The following is a 20,588-nucleotide window of genomic DNA, read 5'->3' on the forward strand; positions in this document are numbered from 1 at the left end:
GTTTGCGATTCCATTGCTTTGCCAGGAACATAAGACAGTTCTCCAGGCTATTTGGCCATGTCATACGCAATGTGTTACCAAAGATGTACAGTGGACACTGTAAACCTTCAAATTGTTGAGATTTGGAAAAATCTTCTAATACTTCCATTATTTCCTAAGAAGGTTTCTAAGGAAGGACAATTTGTTCCAATCTCAAACTGTAACCCCTTAATTAAATGCACAGGAATTGTAAGTAATATTTTAACATTCTTAACTAATATAGAAATGTGAAAGTTTTTACTGAAATTTTAGGAGTAGTGGAACAGACTATTGTCTAAAAGTAATTTACTGGATTACCAATATATACGTATGGTGTCTTGACTTACCTTTGCTCCCTCTTTGCCAGCAGCTCCAGGGAGACCCTGTTCTCCGGGTGGACCAGGAGGTCCGGGGTGCCCTCTCTCACCAACAGGACCGGTCTCTCCAGTGGGTCCCTAAAATGTCATCACAAAGTTGAATAGGATATTTATTGTAACATAAGACCAAGAAGTAGAGGTGACTTTACAGAGAATCTTATATAAATCCATTAATATACTTTTTTCTTTTTTTTTACCTGAGGTCCGACAACCCCTCCTGGGCCTGGTGGACCTGTTTTTCCTTGGAAACCCTGAAAGAAAATAAAGAGATTTTAATTAAGAAAAAAACAAAAAAATAAACATATGGACTAAAAGGATGAATGTACTGAATAAACAATGGGTATTCAAACTATACTTAAATAGTTTATCATAGTTAATTCAAAACATAAATCCTCTGTTCTCTGTAAATCCATTTTCTATCGCATCTGTCCTAATTTTGTTCACAGGTGAGCTGGGGCCTAGCCCAGCTAACTTTGGGCAGGATGGGGTGTACAAAGTCAATTGCAAGGCATAAACAAACATTCACACTCACGTTCAAACCAATGGATAATTCAGTCTTCATAACCACTAGCCCACCATACTGCTGCATACTGATACTGGTGTGCTTCTGATGTATTTCTTTAAAAGCATCAATACAATGCCTAGATAGAGCATCACACTCTTTTAAAATACCTTTTTAACTTTGCATAATCTCAGGAGGATGTTTGATTCTTGTCAAGAACAGTTTGAATGTCATCATAAAGGAGTACACTCACACACGTGTACACACACACACACACACACGCACACACACACACACACACACACACACACAGGAGTTCTCTTGGGAGTGGCGGTACTGAACAATTAGTTGTGAAAAAAGTTGCTGAATAAGTTCACAGTCATGCTTGATTGGTTTATGCAGCAGTATTCCCTTCGGCTATGCTTAAACATTCTTTACACCTTCATAGGGCAAACTAACTTTTGTGATTTCCCCCATTTTTAAATAAAAATGATTGTGGTTGCAAAATCCATTTCTGCAGCACTTGTCCTTAATTTGAGTACGGTGGAGCCTATCCAAGCTGACTTTGAGCAAGTAGCTGTGTACACCCTGGAGTGGTCAGCAGTCAATGGCAGGGCACATATATACATTTAAACCTTTTACAGTCAAATGTAAAAGGCACAGGGTAAAAGGTCCGTGGTAGCACACAAAGATGATGGCACCCTGGTGCAACCATGCCCATATTTGCAAGTGCTGATGTAACAGCATACAAGGAAGTAACGAGGATTTTCCCTGCTGGTAGATGAAGACAGCACCTTGGCAATTATGTATTTGTCATTGTTGCAAAAGAAAGGCCTGGCTTTGCTTATTTTAAAGAGGAAGAGGAGATGAGCAGCAGCAAAAAAAAAAAAAAAAAGAAATTGTAACGGTGCATCCCACGCTAACTTCATGGCAGGATCTCGGAGAGTTTAAGCTCGATCGTGATCAACAGTTCCACAAAGAGTACTTTGAAGTGTATTTCAGGCAGCAGTTTGAAAGCCTATAAGTCTCGGAATATCATTTGTCTATTGTCCCAAAGCTCGGGATAGTGGAATAGCACATTCATTATGACTTCCTCCATTTTCCCCTCGCTGTTTACAATACAAGTCTGCCAGAATAGCACTCAGGAATCACTCCGCCAGCCCCTCTCCTATAGGAGGCGCTTTCTAACGTCACCGCGATACTGCTCTTGAATAGAAAATTATTCTCGACATACCGTGGTCCCGCCCCCTCAGCACATACACAAATGAATGGGAAAATCAATGGCGAGCACATTTATTTATTCTTTTTTTATGCATCAGCTTGTTCCTTTCTATTATCCTAACTTAATCCTTGTCATATATTTGTATAGGCAGAGTTTTGGACGCAGATCATTAGATTGTGCAAGTGTGCCTAATATTGTGTCTCGTAAGTCAACAGTACATAACCAGGCTTATAAAGAGAACAATGCATAATTGCAGCGATCTGTGTGTGGGTGGAGCATTGGCTATAGTGTGGCAACACACATTGTTCGCGGGTTTTTAAGAATGAGCTGGTGATAACTGCTGGCGACTTAAATACGCCTGCGGCTCTCAATGTCTGTGCCTGTACACCGATCAAATGCACCAAAATTGTGTTAGACCAGTGGTCCAGCCTGTGCTGGCAGTTAGACGTGGGTCTGAGCAGGTACAACTTTAGACTGACTTTCTGCCACCAAATTGTCACTCCGTCAGGCGGATCTCCAAGGACACTCCCTCGCCGCGCTTGAACGCCCAGCTTGGCGCAAACCGGTCTGCTGAATTGGCAAACACGAGGCTTGCGCTTGCATGAAAATTAGGACCCTCCAGCATTTGCGCCCCGTCGCAGATGCGCTGTCTACGAAAATAGCGCCCTCAGAGAAAGATATTGCATCACTTGAGCTAGGGTTGCATTTTTACATTGTTGTATGCAACAGGACTCAAAGCAGTTGCACCGGCTCCAAAGTCCAAGTCCTTACAGATGATCTACTGCTGCCGGTTTATTACTATCATGTAGTGGAAACAGAGATTTGGCTTGACTCAAATCTTTATATGCACTTCCTGCAATGCAACTTGTGCTGATGCACCTAGGCGCCCATCAGCATGTTTATTGCTGTAATCAATCCACATATTGGATGCCTGCAGAGCGCGCTCTTCAACTATAAATATAGGACCTTAAAAATCCTAATCAAGAGTATACCGTTGTTCAGATAGCAGAAACCTAAGGTATCATATGGAGGAGATAATGTGCAAGCTTTTAGAAAAACTTATAGCCCTCTGAGCCTTGTGCAACTGGTGATGCATTTCAAGTATGGAATAAAAGCTGCGAGCGGGCCATTGCAAATAAATGCAACAGGGTCCAACTTAGCTTTTTTATTGTTGGATTAATCTCGTGTCGGTAGAAATATAGCCTCTTGTGTAAATATGAATTGTTACTATCTCTTGTCATACCAAGAACTTAATTTTGGAAATATATCACAAATGACTGCTCCATACTGTGTGTCTAATAACATACAGAAAGCAATATGGAAATATATATTATGGAAGTACTCACTGTCTCGCCACGCTGGCCTGGATGTCCAGGCAGTCCATCCTTTCCAGGTGGTCCCTATTTGGAGGAAATTAACACTCTTATTCATGACGTAGACACTGATCATCATCAGTAAGAAATAACACCAAATTATTCATTTTAGTTTAACTGCAGCATTTTATAAATGCTTTATAAGCACACCATATGGTGCACACAAAAGAAGAAATATCTGTCTTGACAAGAACATTGCAACTAATGATCCACGTGACTATAATAGGGTTGAAAGAATTAATGGGAATGGTCTTGCCTCCTAATCATCATTTTTCTTAAATTAGACAAATGTTCCTTTTACAGAATTATACATAGCTCTAGGTACCACTGTAGTGAATGGAATTCTCAAATCATCTTGCTGGGTTAGTGCTCTAATAAACAATATAGTGATGAAATGATTCATATTTGCCTACAAGTACATTGTTTTACATTCAGTGGTGAAGTATATATAAAATACTTACAGGTGGACCCTTTGGTCCAGGAAAGCCGACAGGACCCTGAGGTCCTTGAGGTCCCTGTAGTAAATATAGAAACAGTCAGACCAATGACAGAGATGTAGAAATTATGTGTCTCCTTCATGCAAAACAAAGATAATAAAACAATTTCATTTAAACAAAACTATCCATAGATTAAGATGCAACAAAATGTGCTGTTTAAACAAATTAATAAATTTGTATTCTTTGGTTCCTAATAATCCTAAACATGACCATTGAGGATTAGACAGTTCAGACCATTTAGTTTTAATCGTGTCATTACAATATGTCACTACTATATTTAATAAGAGGTTGGAATTATACAGAGCTATTTAAAGAAATGAAATAAGGTAACTGGAGAGAGGAATTAGAGGTCAAACATGAACTTAGTTAAAGTCTTTAAATGTATTCACTTTAATATTAATAACCTTCAGTTAAAAGTACTTTTGAAATCAATTGGTTCATTCCAAGCAAGATACTGGATGTGTGTTTGCCTGGCCAACACATTTCATGAGACTTCATTTTATCGACACATAAAGTGTATGTGTATCAAGGCTTGCAGGATTAATTAACTTTTTTTTGATTCTGTATTTTTTTAGACAGCAAAATTACCCACCTAAAAGTTATTGACCAAGCACTATGGCTATCTCTGTCGACAGCAAACAAAGGGGTAAAAAAGTAAAAGGTAATGTGTGTTAAATGTAACAGTACATTCAACTAGCAGCAGCATTCTGTTGGTAAAGTATGTTAATATTTTTTCATTCCTGCCCAAAAATGGTTTTCAATGAGGAGTAGTTTAGGAATCATGAACAAATGGCAATTATAGAAGACTACTGCCATAATTGCACCTTTCTTGACCCTGTGTTTGATCAGACTCATGCACCGTGGACTTACTCTCTCACCAGGCGGGCCTGGAGGACCGTCGTTGCCTGATGTGCCCTGCAACACGCAACACCAAAAAAGTGTTCATGTTCTTATCCCAAAATATTTCCATTGCACAGATATTATTTGAAGTTGCCATTTCTGTGGTTGATAAAATGTAGCCCGTTTACTACAATCCTTGAAGAGTTTCTTGTATGTTATGACCAATACTGAATCTTATACCTTGGGGCCCGGCTTTCCTGTTGGGCCTCTGGCTCCTCGAGCCCCACGAGGACCCTGAAAAGAAACAAATAATCATGAGAAAAACCAACGTAAACACAAAAAAGTACTATATTTCAAGTATAAAGAGAATTAAGGTAACCTGGGGTGATTGTTACGTACCGTTGGACCTCGCTGTCCTCTTGGACCAGCTTTGCCTGCAACACCCTATTAAAAAAACCATCAATGAAACAAGATGAGATACAATGCTCATCTGTCACTAGCCAGCATTGTTCAGCTTATAATACCACTAAGAGAATGAAGATGAATGTTATTTTGTGTTAGATATGATGCTGTAATGACACATTGGGGCACAGTGCATTTCTTACCCTGGCACCTTTCTCTCCATTGGCTCCTGGGAATCCAGGGAAACCACTGGAGCCCTGTCAAAATAGCAGGAGAAGGACACCAGAGAACTCATTATGTATTAATCACACAGCTAAAATGTTTCATGATCAATTACATGAATTTAGCATGGCAATCAGTACCAATGAGCTTTACTCCTTGCATATCTGTAGTGATTTAATTTCAAAATGTGAATCTTGATTTTTGTTGGGTTTATTCTATTTGATATATTTTATTATATCCTGTATTGGGAATTGGAATCATGTAAAATATAAATAATATCCATTATTGTAAAGTTTCACCCAGAATTTACCTAGATGGTACCTGTTAAAACCATGCCCCTAAAGTTAAAGTGGCACTAAGCAGATATCCATGTTTTGTTTCAAAATGCATTAAATATGTTTGAAGTGCTGAAAACGTATGCAAAGACTTATAACAATACAGTGTTGAATTGTTGAGATATAGCTTAAGCATCTTTTTCACTGTTAGAATTTTCCTGATTTTGTGGGTGGGGCTCAAACACAGCCGAGTGATGTCACTGGGCTGGGGCGTATACTTTCTAGCTCGAGTTCCCTTGCCCACTATATAAGGACAAAGTGATGTCGTTTCGTTTCGTTTGGCGACGCTGCTCAGTTGTGAGTTAGCAGTGCTAAGCTTCCAGAACAAGGCCCATTTACCACTATAGCGTGCAGTTAGCAGGCTAACGATGGCTACACCTCGAAAGTGCGTCTTCGCTGGATGCCTCAATTTACAAAACAGTTCGGTGAATGATTTAAGCTTCCAAAAAAAATGAGGAAATAAAAAAGTGATGTATTGACTTTTTGAAGACACACGCAGATGCGAGCTGAACATCAACATTTGGCAGGCTTGTTAACATTACTATTCTCTGTGGTGTGTTGCATTTACATGATATTTTTTGGCCCTTTTTCGTGCCACTTTAAATTCTGAATCCGAGTAAAGTTGGTCAACATGGCAGCACTAAATTGAACATACTGTATAGTTAGCCTGACAGCATAATTCCCTAAGTCTTTTTAATTTACCGTCACAATCGCAATAATAATAATAATAATAACAAAAAAAAAGTGTACTCTTCTTGTTTGTTGAATTAGTTGTTGTTTTTTCTTTCTTGTTATTTGAAAATGTTAAAAATGATTTGGGCAATTATGCTGTAAGGCTAACGAAATGAGGAGAACATCTTAAATGAACATATAAGAAATACATCCACAAATATACAGAGTGTATGTGTAAAACAAAAGACAAATGAACATAATTGTATGTTACACCACATTTCATGATCAGGCGATTAAAAACCATCTTACCATAACATGACGCCCACATCAAGTTACATTGGAAACATTAAGTGCAAATGAGTCACACAATCTTTGATCATTTCACGTCGTTTCCTGGAAATACAAAAGCTATACCTACACATACTCTTTAGAATATACAGCATTTGCTTACTCTTGTACATATTTGTTAAATTGTTCATTTTCATTTTTCCCCCTATCTTACCTGTATTGGTGCTTATACCCTCATTTTGTTACACAGTACAGTTGTATTGCAATAATAACAAAGGTATTCTGTTTTATTCTATTTAAAAATTAAAAGCATTGACTCTCAATTATAAAAAAAAAAAAAACATAGCTTGGGGTTGATAGTAAAGATTTTAGCCTTGTATGCTAAAATGAGTGATTTATTTCAACACTAACTTACCTTAGGTCCTTGTCTTCCTGGATATCCTGGCAATCCTGGTACTCCCAGTTTACCCTGATTAATATTAAATCATCATTATATCGAGCAGCACAATAACTCAAAACAATTTTCAGAAAGATGTAGACAAACACCTGTCATATTACCTTTTCTCCAGCAGGACCTATGGGACCGGACTCTCCGTTGGGGCCAGCTCGTCCCTTTGGACCCTCAGGACCATCCTCTCCACGGTGACCCAACATGCCAACCTCACCCTTGAATACAATTTAAATACAGTAATCAAGATGCTCACCTAATATGACTCATTTTCGGAGATGGAAGAACTTTTCCTCACCCGGTCTCCTTTGATTCCCATATCACCTTTGAAACCTGGGAAACCATCTTCACCCTAAAACAAAACAAAAACAACCTACAGCATGTTTCTAGAATTGCTCATTGCTTCTTTGCTAGCACGTAACACGTCACGTAACACAAAATAATTTCATATCAGTGATCATATCCAGTCACTGTTCCAATGATACTTGCTCTATCAATTGAATAATTCATGCTTCCACCTGCAGGTCATATTGTAAAACAGAATCACGTGATCCTGTGCAAAGGTTTTGAGTTGACTCCCCTGCAGCAATTGATTTAGGACATACTGATGCTATGGATTCTGTATTCTACACAATGTATTGCACTTCAAGTTTTGCATTAATAATAACACACGAATTCTATGTATATCCACGACTCAGTCCCTGTCTCTTTGGCACAAATTTTTTGTGTCACCTATCCATTATCATTCATTATTTGCTAGATAATTTAGAACTGCCTTCTTCCATCACACCCTCATACGCTCATACACACACATGAGGTTAAGCCCATCCCTTATTCATGACAAAACCTTTATCCCCAAGACTCAGGGTTTGGATCGCATGCTTTAATAATTCAGGAAGAAATGCATTGCTGCCACTATGGAAACAACACAATCACGCAGGCAGATGGTGTATTTTATACAATAAAATCTAGTCTCAATCTCAAGTGACCATCTCTTCAAAGATGGGTTCGTTTAAATTCTGCGTGGCGACACGCATGAAAAACACTTCAAACAGCTGGAGCTGACGTGAATTGCTCTGTGAAAGTGAGACGCCTTGAGCACGACAGCTTCACATTCACACAGTCTTTGTCTCCGCCGAAGGAGGCCATCGTCTGACCTCAACTAGGCAATAGCTCAAAGGATTCAAGCGGACGTGAGGAGGGCAAAGACAGGTCCAAGTTACAGAAGCGGTGGCCTGAATATGTTACCAGGTGGCTCCTAAAACTTTGTTTCAATGGTCTAATCCCCCTCAGAAACCTTTTTTTTGGGGCATTTCTTGAAAAGAGTCAGCTAAAGACGAAACATGTTTTCTGTCAAAATGCTATCATGCCCATGTCAGGCCAGTAGTTGGCAATTTCAATTTCCAAATAAATGCTACACTATTATACACCCACTGCTTGGTCTCACTTGTCTTTTGAAAACCTTTTTTCAAAATACTACATTAGTGTATATTCGGCGCTAACATTTGATGTATATATTGTAAATGAAGTGTCTCCTCTGCTTACTTTCGTGGTGTAAATGAATAGTCCCAGGAAAGTGTTATTAAACTCAACATCTTCCAACAATCTTCCAAAAGCACTGTTGTTGTATTTGTTTGTGACATGCATCCTTTTGCATTGCTTTTTTAAAACTAAGGATGCATAATAAAATGTTAACAAAATTGTCTCACCAATGCAAAGCTACCACAGTATTTAACTCCAAAATACAGAATTCACTCACCTCACTTTAGTTACATGTTATTAAAACTATTTTGTATCTCGTTCTTACCTTTTCTCCCTTTGAACCTTTCAACCCTCTCACACCATCAGCACCCTGTTGCACAGGAAATACATTCACTGAAGCTATGCAGACTTTGTTTGACTCATATTATTTGAACATTATACTATTATTGCTGGTCTATTATATTCCTGAAGGAGCTTACCTTGACACCACGAGGCCCAGGATAGCCGATGGGACCTTGAGAACCCACTGGACCCTGGAAAGAATAATAATAGTCCATCAAAGCTTTGCATATAAGTATACGAAAATGGCTTGTCATATTAGGTTATTTGGTAAAGTTACTTTTGATCAATGGTTCCCAACCATGGTGCCATTGCAAACTAGTGTGTAGTGAGAGATCATCAAAGGTGCCGCGGCAAATGATCCAATTCCACATAATTTTTCTGAAATGTTATTATTTATTAATTAAGGGACAATAAACCTGTGTAGCCACCTGTTGCCATTCATACCACAGAAAAATAGCTTTGTGTTCAAATAAAGAGGCCCAAATTTTACACTAAGTCAAATTGTGAGTAAATTGAGATGAGATCATCATTATTTCAGTATGTATACTCTTTGTGACTTTTTGTTTAGTGGTTTGTCAGGAGAGTTCTAATGTAAAATGGATGCTTTGACTCAATAAATGTTGGGAAAACTTATTATTTTACAAATGTGACAAGGCTCACGTTTACATCCTTTCTTTTCTTGGCAAAGGATAATATTCTATCCAACCAAGAAGATAACCATAATATTGATAATTGTTAAAACATCCTAAAGAAATATTTGGGATAGAGTCTATGTACTGATCCAGAGGTAGAGAAATAGAATCATACTACCTGGCATTATGTTTACAAATACTGTGAATGTTTCTTCAAATTACAACTGGCTGACTTAAAGCAATTTTTTTTTCTACAAATGTAACTTCATTCAGATGGTTGACTATCTTCAGTACTACTAATACAATACAAAATCATTAGTCAGGGCCAAAAACAAAGAAAGGCAATGAGCCTCTCTGCAAATTTACACCTCAAATACAATCCACCTAAAATGTTTTATTGCATCGTAACCGCATGGCTTTTTTTAGACATATATTTGTATTTATTGTATCTATGTAAAAGTATATACACCGCTTTCCTAAAGGCACCTACTTGAGCTCCTTTCTCTCCGGCTGGACCCTCCTTGCCAGGATGACCCTGTAAAAACATAATCAGATACAACGGTTCATTATAAAAGTTTAAATAATCATATGACTCTGGTACCTACTCGCGGTAGGTATAATGGAGGTTTATAATACAGCTTTGAAGAAAAAAAAAAAAAAAAAAGATGGGTAGCACATTTCTGTTCGACCTTTTATGATGTGCCACTCTGTGACTTCTACATACAATGAGAACAAATGGATCGATCTGAAAATGGCAAAATTACAGCATGACAGCTCTGTTTCTGTCTAATTTGATTGTGCAGCAGACATGTGAACATGTGTGACATTTAGTTCTTCATCAATTTCATGCAGCTCCACACAAAGAGCTGACAATGGAATTGAGAAAAACACAGGACAATATAAGTGATATGGATGTGCAGCCCAAGTAACACCAATACAAGTTCAGTTTTTTTTTCTTTTTTTGATAATTTGAAGAAGATAGACAGCCCTAATGAAATAACATACATCCACATACAGATTTGTAACAATCCGGTTGATGATATTGAAATCAGAGATACCATCCATCAACTGTGAAGGGAAGATGTCCTATACAGTGCACGCCATCAAACATACGACAAACAAACAGATGTCTACACTTGTTTTCAATTTTATATTGTCCAAAATAATCACAATAGAATTGCAATATTTTCATTGCCAGGATTTTGGAGGCTGCAGAGTATGTGCATGAATATCAGTATTCTGGATGCATGTACAGTATACAGGTAACCAGAGCACGTACAGGGGGTCCGTCGGCACCCGGAAGTCCAGGCAACCCTGACCTCCCATGGGGTCCCTGCAGATGAGAAAAAAAAACACAACAATGAGGATTTTGGATGACAGTAAAATTAGTACCAGATTGGTTAAAAAATATATTTTCCCTGTTAAATTATGCACATATACTTGAATAAAAACAATAAAAAAATAATTAGTCATACTTTTTCACCAGGTGGTCCAATAGGGCCTTGGGGACCGGGAAGGCCCTATGAAGTGAATACATACATAGAAATGAGCCTTGGTTTCTATGACAACACACATAAAATCAATGTGGAGGATGTCGGGACTGTGAAGAGTTGAGCTGGTGAAAGAATGTTAAGATTAAGAAGGGTGTGGCACCCTTGAAGGAATTCCACTAACACGAATAGGATGCTATTAAATGAATCAACACCAAAACATTTCCCCAAAATAACCCAAAAATGAGGGAGAAAAGGGGGATGGCTTGGCAATGTCTTTTACTTTTACTTTTACTTCAAATGCGAGGGTTCAAAACTTTTATGGACGCTTTTACACACACACCCGCTTTGTTTTGATGTAAATTTGCAAGACAGGGTGTGATTAATGAGTTTACCTGAGTCCCTGATATCCCCTGTTGGCCCGGTGGTCCCGGCTCTCCTTGTGGTCCCTAAACAAAATGAAGAATAGAGGTCAAAGCAAACACAACACAACGCCTGCATTAAATTAAAAAGTGCCACTTGGATTGTTCACGTTAATATCATCAAGCAAGGAAGTGTCATCCAAACCTTTACCTAGCACCAAGATAAAGTTGACAACAGTGCAGCATAGAATGTAAATATGAAAATAACTAGAAAAGTCACTCAACTCTATACAGTAGTCCAAACTTGTCTCTTTTACATGGAACCGAACCTGCCCTTCTCAGGAATCCCACAATAAAGTACATTTTAATAATGACTGCACTTATCTGCCGTGGAAATGTCTCAATATCATGACAAACTGCACCAAGTGCACAGGAAAAGTGGCTCTTAAATATATTTAATGGCTTTAAAGTGAACTTTTCTTCCTGTAGATCATCCTTAAGATCTTTATTTACGGCAAATGCCATAAAAAAAATATGGTATACCATCTTGCTCACATGGTAGAACTTAAACAAATGACGGTTCTCCTCTGTAGGTCTTTTGCGGCATAGGGATGACCTCTGACCTCACAGCTGTGAATCCCAAAGGAATGTTAACAGCCCAACGTAGACAGCGCAGAGTTACAGAAACAGTTAAAGACAACTCCCGTCACAAATGATGTGGCCTTAAGAACTCAGAGGAAACATTTCAAAGTTACAAAGAGACAAAGTTATGTTCTTACCATGTTTCCTTTTGGACCTGGAGGCCCATCAACTCCAGCAAAACCCTGTGAGGGATACATAAGAAAGAAATGAGGGAAAATACAGACCATTTACCAATATCATGAAGTGATATAATGATGTATAGTAGGGGAGCTGATGGTACATACAGGTGAGCCAGGGGGTCCTGGAGAACCACGGGGTCCCAGTAGACCTCTTGGGCCCTACAAGAAAATGAGAAGAACTCACATGTTATCGATGCTGAAAAAATAAATACAAAAATAAAAAATACCGATGGCTTCTACTCGATAAGAAAAGCATGTGACCCTGGTGGATACCTTTGGTAAAGCATGATCATATTCATTTGAATTAAGTGCAACGACATTTGGAATAGTCAGAATATCGGATTATTAGGTCTTGTAAAAAAAAATATTAAAAAAAGCTTACACTCTCGCCAGCCAACCCTCTAGGCCCGATCTCTCCATCCTCGCCCTGTGGGGAGAAACAGAGTCCTTAGTTATTTCTTGAACTGAAAAAAAAGCATCCTTGCTAGCTCATGATTGGTGATATAAGCAGTTCAAAATACATTTCTGCATTAATAGAACAAAATGTTGGTTAACCAAGCATGGTTGACTATATTTACAGCCACAGGTATTTAGTGGCGGAGTAGTGAGTTTCATAAGGAGGAAAGGTTAAACATGACCGCCTGCCTCCCACCTTCATATTTTCTCCGCCTCCTCACGCAACCTGAAGGCGGACCTGCGCTACGCCACAGTTTGGTGACTCAAAATATCAGTGCATGACTTATATCAGTTTTGCGTGTTATTTTGTCTTTCTTTCCAGCAAGTTGTTAAGAATGTGTATTACAAATTGAAAGGACTTACTCTCTGTCCATCCTCTCCGGAAGAACCTGGGGGTCCCATTGGTCCTGGCTCACCCTGACAAATAGAGGGAGATTAAGAATCAAAATCTTTTCCTTAATTGATATGTGTCCTCTAATCATTTTTACTATTTAATTTGCATTGCATAACTGTAGAAATACGGTATAAGAATTTTAACAAGTCATCCAGAATCTAAAATTCGATTACGGATGACTGGTTGAGCAAACGTTTTGCAAGTATTCAACAGTTTACAAATGGCAATTAAGATATGAAAAAAAATAAAATAAAAAATATTTCAACATAACTTCATGCACGGGCATATGTGAAGACTTTTGCTTTTCATGACATTACAGGTTCTCACCCATCACTCTGTAATTTCAGAATTTTACTACTAATTGAAATAATACACAGATTATGATTAACAAATATATTGTAACACGATGAGGATCTACCAGCAGTCACTAGAACACGTTGTCTCAATTAAATTTTTGAAAATTATCTCATAGAGCAACATCGGCGATGGCCAATAATCTTTAAAAGTAATAGATGAACATATTGTATTCTATTTTACAGATATTAGGTTTATAATTTACTTTGAATAGACAAATCCTTCATATGAAGTTGATTCTACAAAGGAAAAACCAAAACTTTGGGGAAGAAATTCCAAAGTATTCTACAAAAAGAAATGTAACTGCACTTACCCTGTGCCCTTTTTCACCAGGCAGTCCGGGGAGTCCATCAAAGCCACGGTCACCCTGTTATATAAAAACACAAGAACGGCAACTCACGGCAACGTAATTATGAGTTGCACCAGCTTTTGAGCAAAACTTGGCAACTTGCAAATATATTGTAATTGCTAATAGTATTTGGTACCTTGCTGCCTGATTCTCCGGGCATCCCACGTCCACCGTCAGCTCCGGCACGACCCTAGAAACATGAGAACAGACCTTGAACATATTGTATATTGCAACATGTTTGAGCAATGATTTCTGTTATAGGAACGCATAAATGAAATTATTCTGTCTTGTGGGTACCAGCAGATAGTTAGCAGGAGTGTGAAAACATTCATTAAAGCATTGTTTCATTGTGATGAAAATTACAAAAAGACATCAGAGAACAAACTCCGAGGATAAGGTGGGAGTGGGTCCAATAACATATCCTTGAAAATGGGTATGTTTTTTAGGATATTAAAAATCACCTAATGCCTCCCATTTGCCCAATTAAATAAGATTTTATGAGTGATATGTCTGTAACTGGTTTATGTTTATTAGTAACCAATTAGGTCAAGGCGTTTGACACAAATTGAGCAGCACCTCCCCTATTCGCTTTCTGACTCACTTTGACATTTTCAGACAGATTAAACAGGCCAGCTATTGATCCGAGGATTGGAGGCCGCACGGGCTTCTAAGCGCTTGTCAAGCGAATGTTTGTTGGGTTGTAAAAAAAAAAAAAATCCTCTTAGCGTTTGAGCAGCAGGTACAAACAACTCCGCACAAAACAAATACTGAGGTAATCTAACATGCACTACAGTGTGACTGGACCAGGGTCACTGAGTTCACTCACCCTCTTGCCAGCTTTCCCGATTTGTCCTGGTGGCCCTTGGACGCCACGGGGCCCCTGCAGAAAACCACCCAGTGAGCAACAGTAACCTTGGATGGGACTTTCACTCACTTTTTTTTTTTTTTTTTTTTTTTTTTAAACACATCCTTCTCACCTGAGGACCGGGATCACCACCATCACCTTTCAGTCCAGTAGAACCAGGTAGACCCTTGAAAGGAGATAGGACAAACCAAACAAGTTGTCTCTAAAATCGTCACCAAACCACTTTTCTTCAACAAAGGCAGGGTTTGTTTAAACATCATCACTAGGGGGCAGTGTTTAGCTACAACAAATCCCTCTGTATGGGCCTCGAGAAGATTGACACATGGTCTACTTGAAAAGACTGTTAGGAAGGAACAATGTCCCGGAAATGTGTAAATACTGATTTGAAACTATTTTACTTAATTAATGTGTATGTAATTAAATCATTATTGCATGCATATTCTATATACATACACCTTAAGACTCCAAAAGCATTAGAAGTAACAAAATAAGGGCACAAAACGCTGTAAAACTATGTTTTGTACACTTAGGTCTAAATATTCAAATTCAAACCCACACACAATACAGCAAGATGTTAGCATGCTTCATTTTTGATGATTACACTTGGACTGAAGCCAGTGAAAGGCAGATTTCAAAGAGGCCCCGTCAGTGTGCTTTTTGCAGTCGATAATGAGTGGATCGTGTATCAACAAGCCCAACAGAGAGGAGGTGGAAGCTGGGGGGTGGACAGAAGTACACTGCCTAGGCAGCTGGCAGCACCTAGATAGTAACAAGCAGGCGGTGTGCATGGTGTCACCGAGCCACAAAGTGCTGATGCCACGACATTCACAAACAAATCATCTGGTTTGAACTGTGTCACAATGCATGATTCCAGTGACACGATGAAATGATCACAAAATGCAATAATTACCTCATTTAAGTGCAATGGAAATAGTAACACATGATCATGTTTCATTGAAAATAATTTTTCGGGTTTTACTTGTTAAGGAGGTTAAAAAATATAGGGATAATATGTGTTTTAAAAAAAGGTGTGAATAATTCAAATAAAAGTTACTCACCACTGGCCCTGATCTTCCTGTCAAGCCCATTGGCCCTGGGGGTCCTTTCATAGCCAGCTGCAATGTAAATTCATGAAATGAAATTCACCACACTATATTATTTAAATATCTATATAGAAATTACAGAAGACAATCTGTATTTTGGACCACTTTTACCACATTTTCAAAAACATAGATATAAAATGTTACCCCAGAAAAAAATTTTTTTACACAACTTTTTTTTTTAATATAAATGTGTAGTTATCATCATATTCTCAATAATGAAAAGGCAGTATAACTTTATTTTCATCATGTTTAATTAAAACCTTTTCAGTGCACCTTGAATCTAAATTGCAATAGGGGAAAAATACCTTCGTGACAAGATGCAATATCCTGTGCATTTGATTTATAAGATAAATATTGATAAATATACTGCAATTGCTATATTTGGATGCATCCAATATTTCCACATTATGGCTACTTTTTCCACTATGGTATCGGTTTTTAAACTTCAAGACCAACCCTGAAGCCACGCAGACATATTTTCTACACCTGTCACTTTCGGCCACCCCAGGCTGAGAGTCTTTGGGGTATTTTTAACAGTCTGTCCTGACTGCCCATCTGTTCCAAGTGGCCTCTTTACGTTGTTGCGCTTCAGCCCACTCAGCATATCTCTTTTTAATCCTGAAAACCCAGTAAAAGCCATCATACCTCTCCTAATCTCTCCCCAAACTACTGCGTGCTTCATCTTTCCAACTCTTTTTCTTTATGTCCTGGTCCACTTACTCTGGCCTGGGAAAGGATGGCCTGAGCTTGGGCTTCTTGGGCTGACACCACTGGACCCTTCTCACCGTCGCCACCGAAGCGGAACTGTTACACACAAATATAGACACACGAATGAAAAGGTTCCTCAGCGCGTTACTAATTGTCCCTCATTATTTGGTGGGACAGAAATAACTCTGGTTTAAAAGTGTTTAATATTCGGCGAACTTACTGGCAGCATCAGCATAGTACCGGGGGGCCCAGGCAGGCCATCAGCACCAGGCAAACCAGCACGACCAGGAGGACCCTGAAGTGGATGACATGTAAAGAATAATCAATGATTAACTATGTCAAATGTCAAGAGAGGGAAATTTATCAGTGGAATTGTGGTGCTTTGAGTAAATGAGAGGCTTTTCTCTAATCGTTATAAAATATAATTAAATGCCTATGTACGGTATAGTTTGACATTGAATGGTGTAGAACTTAAGGGAACAGAACCCCTTCTAATTGCATATCTATATCAATGTTTTGTGTTTTTTTTTTAAATTTGAAAGTAAATGCACCCCAAAATTATAATGAATGCAAAAGTCCAAATAGAGACTGGAGTAGCTGGGAATAGCTAAAACCTCTTTTCAGTTTCATGCCGTCTTGCGACTATATTTAAATTGTCTCTGTCAAAAAACTAAATTACTTATTCAATTGCACTTGTACACATGGGTAGGAAAGTCAATGCTGGAGGCTAATGTTTGTTAGTGGAGTCTGCCCCTCCTCCTGCACACAACCAACCCCGTCCATTCCTAAGCATCTGTCTGCAGTCCAAAACAAACACCCAAAGTAAGATGGTGTGCATTTGTCCATACGTTTGTTTTACAGCCTGAGTCCAGGAAGCAAATGATTCGATATGCATAATTCATAACCAGAGCACAAACCCTATTCCCATTGATATAACTTTCCAGTCTGATCCCTTTTCTGTACCGCTTATCCTCACTAGGGTGGCGGGCGTGCTGGAGCTTATCCCAGCTATCTTTGGGCGAGAGGCAGGGTACACCCTGAACTGGTTACCAGCCAATCGCAGGGCACATATAAACAACCATTTGCCCTCACATTTACACCTATGGGCAATTTAGAGTCTTCAATCAACCTACCGTGTATGTTTTTGGGATGTGGGAGGAAACCGGAGTACCCGGAGAAAACCCACGCAAGCACAGGGAGAACATGCACACTCCACACAGGTGGGGCCGGGATTTGAACCCCGGTCCTCAGAACTGTGAGGCAGATGTGCTAACTGGTTCCACCGCAACATATAAATTTAGAAAAAAAAAAAAGATTTCATCCAATTTAGTGACAAATGTGGGCCCTTTAGCGGTCAAAAGAGGTGGCAGAAGTCACATTTAAAAAAAAAAAAAAACCCCGAAAAAAACCTCACTCTGTCACCAGCATCCCCAGCACCACCAGGGGGTCCTTGTAGGCCTGAGGGACCAGGGAGACCCTTTAAAAAAAAAAAAAAAAAAATTAGCAGACAAATAGCATAACGTGACAATTCAGGTTTTAAACTGTCCATTGGTTTCTTTTACTTTTAATCATATATACTCACAGCTGGGCCCGGTGGTCCTGGCGGTCCTTCAATCAGCATGCCCTTTATAAAACAAACATTGTATCACACCACCAACACTGGCAGCAGAAAGATTTACTTCAATTCATAATTTTTTACATTACAGCAGAGAGAGTAAAATCTTTCCAGAAAGAAATGTTCTGTCATTGGAAACCCTGAGCACCAAATTTTAGGGGCTTACAGGTTCGATCACAGCGGGCTCGCCCTTCTCTCCCTTTTGGCCGAAGGCTCCTCCAGCTCCAGCAACCTGCGGTAACAAAGACAGCAAAGAGGTGACACATTTTGCCCGGTCCATCAGGACTGTGTACTGGGTGTCATGTATACATGGCACCTAGAAGGAGGATTTAAGAGTAACACACTGGAGTGAAATGACTAAACAGGCAAATGTTAGTTATCTGGAGCAAGAGTGGACTCAATGTGCTTGAAGTGGAGCAATGCACTATACTATACTGGCACCGTGCAGGAAGGCTAATGGCGATCAACTAGAACGATATCCCATTTGAACAAGTTGTTGATGACATGCAAACCCCAAAGACAGAGAAAAATAAGGAGATATGCATTTGCATTCTTATTTGGGCACAACATGATTTGGATTTGGTTATTGGTGGTGATGTTTAGGGGTGCTTTGGAAGTGGAGAAGTGGAGAGTAGATAATGCTTTTCTTTAAGTGTGTAGAGGAACTTTAAAAGCATCCTGAGAGATACTGTATGACCATCTATGGCAATTTTGAATTAAGGAAAAGTGAGCGTACCAATAGAGTCTGTAGATGAAAATATGGTGCTAAAATGGCTTGCTCCTCTTTTCTTTACAATGTGATTTTGTCATGCAAAGTTGTACCGGTTAAATTTTTTTGTTGTCGAATTGAGTGCAACTGTAAGTACACATAATACTTTTCTGCCCTTGGACCTTAGTTACAAATGTCCATGTGTCTTTTCCTGATGTTTGTGGTAGCAGTGTGCCAAGATACAGCACAGAAATCATGACTGGCGCATGTCATTTGGTCATTGTGATTGGTAATGCCCTACCAATTCTGCCTAGCAACAAGTGGCCATGCAAAAGTGATGAATGGGAATCCAAACAATTATACTGATCAGCTCTATTGAGACTGCTATCAAGTTTCATCTTAGTTGGTGAATTGTATAATAAATCACACAACAACCGGAAGGATTGAGGATCTGTCGGTCTGTTCAAGGATTCAGAGTAAAAATAATAAACACTTCAGACACAAAAAGAGAGCACTTTAGAAGTATTAGTGGTTGCTGAACCACTTAAAGTGGAATTAATGGCCTACCGTAATCGCTATAAAATTGACAAGGAGTATTTTACAGAGAGGCAATGGCCGAAACAAATCTTGGTGATAGATTACTCATCATCATTTATCGCCAAGATCTAGGAGCCAGGGCTAGTTTGGTATGTGGGTTGACATACACTTATCGGCGGTTAGGTGTGGAGAGATATCAAGACAAATGAGATCATTTGCAATGAGTGCGTCAGAATCTATGAAGAGAAACATTCTGTTCTGACAAACCCAAACAATGAGATGCACGCGTCCCTCTTAGAGGTCAATCAAATCACCAGCAAACCATCAGCCTGGACCGACTCCACACGCAACATGCCAATGATTCATTAATCATGCCAACTAGAAAAGATGTGCACTGTAAGAAAGAATGAGCCCCTTACACGTGCACTCATGCACACACCCCTCAGTCTCCAAGTCGGGGTGTGGATACTTACGGTGCTCTCAGTTTCAGCAGCCACCCCGGGCCCCACTTCCTCTTCCTCTGCAGCAGTCGGTTTAGAGGAGCCAGGGCCATACTCATCGTATGCCCCATAGTCATACAACCTGTTGTCAACCTCTCCCAAGTCATACTCCTTTAGGTCATCATATTCCTTCAAGTCATATGCTTCCAGACCAGTGTCCACGTTTTCCGCTGTTTCTGGGACAACGGCGGGCTCCGGAGCCACGGGAGGGGCTTCAGTGACATAATCACCGACAACATCCTCCTCCACAGCCTTGGGTTGTTACAAAAGCGAAGGAGAAAGGAAGCAATGGCCAGCAGAGTGTTAGTTGAGCAAACTGTGTACCTTATTTTTAGAAGTTATCAAAGCATGTATATGCAAATATATTGCTATAATAACAATGGTAACACCTTGAGCATTCAAAATAGATTTTATTGGGTTTTATATAGGATTATTGTCAAAAATCCTCACCTTTAACGTCAAATGCCAAAATACTACAAAGTACAAAAGGTGTTATCATTATAGCTTTATATATAGTCAAAAAGGTGTTAATACATACATGTCGCAACAGACTTAGAACTATTCCAGCCTTCCTTTGTTCCTTATCACATACAATTTACTGATACCAAAACAAAAAAGGCTGGAATGAATGTCTGAACTGTCCTTTTGAAAGCGCAATCATTCAGGATTTTAA

The 20,588-nt window shown here is 39.1% G+C and overlaps 1 protein-coding gene across 6 annotated transcripts in view; it reads right to left on the reverse strand.

Moving 5' to 3' along the window:
• The window catches only part of col11a1a (collagen, type XI, alpha 1a), a 64,272-nt gene that overhangs the window by 19,772 nt on the left and 23,912 nt on the right, over nucleotides 1-20,588 (reverse strand). For 4 of the 6 annotated variants that reach the window (XM_061758251.1, XM_061758253.1, XM_061758252.1 and 1 more), the window contains 32 exons: nucleotides 19,889-20,167; nucleotides 18,336-18,401; nucleotides 18,137-18,178; nucleotides 17,969-18,031; nucleotides 16,775-16,849; nucleotides 16,567-16,650; nucleotides 15,802-15,858; nucleotides 14,856-14,909; nucleotides 14,705-14,758; nucleotides 14,015-14,068; nucleotides 13,843-13,896; nucleotides 13,145-13,198; nucleotides 12,708-12,752; nucleotides 12,431-12,484; nucleotides 12,284-12,328; nucleotides 11,538-11,591; nucleotides 11,128-11,172; nucleotides 10,932-10,985; nucleotides 10,143-10,187; nucleotides 9,158-9,211; nucleotides 9,004-9,048; nucleotides 7,495-7,548; nucleotides 7,307-7,414; nucleotides 7,164-7,217; nucleotides 5,435-5,488; nucleotides 5,229-5,273; nucleotides 5,070-5,123; nucleotides 4,860-4,904; nucleotides 3,954-4,007; nucleotides 3,466-3,519; nucleotides 593-646; nucleotides 366-473 (listed from right to left, as the gene is read on the reverse strand). In XM_061758251.1, the coding sequence (XP_061614235.1) occupies nucleotides 366-473; nucleotides 593-646; nucleotides 3,466-3,519; nucleotides 3,954-4,007; nucleotides 4,860-4,904; nucleotides 5,070-5,123; nucleotides 5,229-5,273; nucleotides 5,435-5,488; nucleotides 7,164-7,217; nucleotides 7,307-7,414; nucleotides 7,495-7,548; nucleotides 9,004-9,048; nucleotides 9,158-9,211; nucleotides 10,143-10,187; nucleotides 10,932-10,985; nucleotides 11,128-11,172; nucleotides 11,538-11,591; nucleotides 12,284-12,328; nucleotides 12,431-12,484; nucleotides 12,708-12,752; nucleotides 13,145-13,198; nucleotides 13,843-13,896; nucleotides 14,015-14,068; nucleotides 14,705-14,758; nucleotides 14,856-14,909; nucleotides 15,802-15,858; nucleotides 16,567-16,650; nucleotides 16,775-16,849; nucleotides 17,969-18,031; nucleotides 18,137-18,178; nucleotides 18,336-18,401; nucleotides 19,889-20,167 (2,061 nt within the window). The remainder of the gene's footprint in view (nucleotides 1-365; nucleotides 474-592; nucleotides 647-3,465; nucleotides 3,520-3,953; nucleotides 4,008-4,859; nucleotides 4,905-5,069; nucleotides 5,124-5,228; nucleotides 5,274-5,434; nucleotides 5,489-7,163; nucleotides 7,218-7,306; nucleotides 7,415-7,494; nucleotides 7,549-9,003; nucleotides 9,049-9,157; nucleotides 9,212-10,142; nucleotides 10,188-10,931; nucleotides 10,986-11,127; nucleotides 11,173-11,537; nucleotides 11,592-12,283; nucleotides 12,329-12,430; nucleotides 12,485-12,707; nucleotides 12,753-13,144; nucleotides 13,199-13,842; nucleotides 13,897-14,014; nucleotides 14,069-14,704; nucleotides 14,759-14,855; nucleotides 14,910-15,801; nucleotides 15,859-16,566; nucleotides 16,651-16,774; nucleotides 16,850-17,968; nucleotides 18,032-18,136; nucleotides 18,179-18,335; nucleotides 18,402-19,888; nucleotides 20,168-20,588) is intronic. The other 2 variants (XM_061758254.1, XM_061758257.1) reach the window with 1 other exon arrangement.

This window comes from Phyllopteryx taeniolatus, chromosome 20 (genome assembly GCF_024500385.1).
Source record: "Phyllopteryx taeniolatus isolate TA_2022b chromosome 20, UOR_Ptae_1.2, whole genome shotgun sequence".
NCBI classification, from domain to species: Eukaryota; Metazoa; Chordata; class Actinopteri; order Syngnathiformes; family Syngnathidae; genus Phyllopteryx; species Phyllopteryx taeniolatus.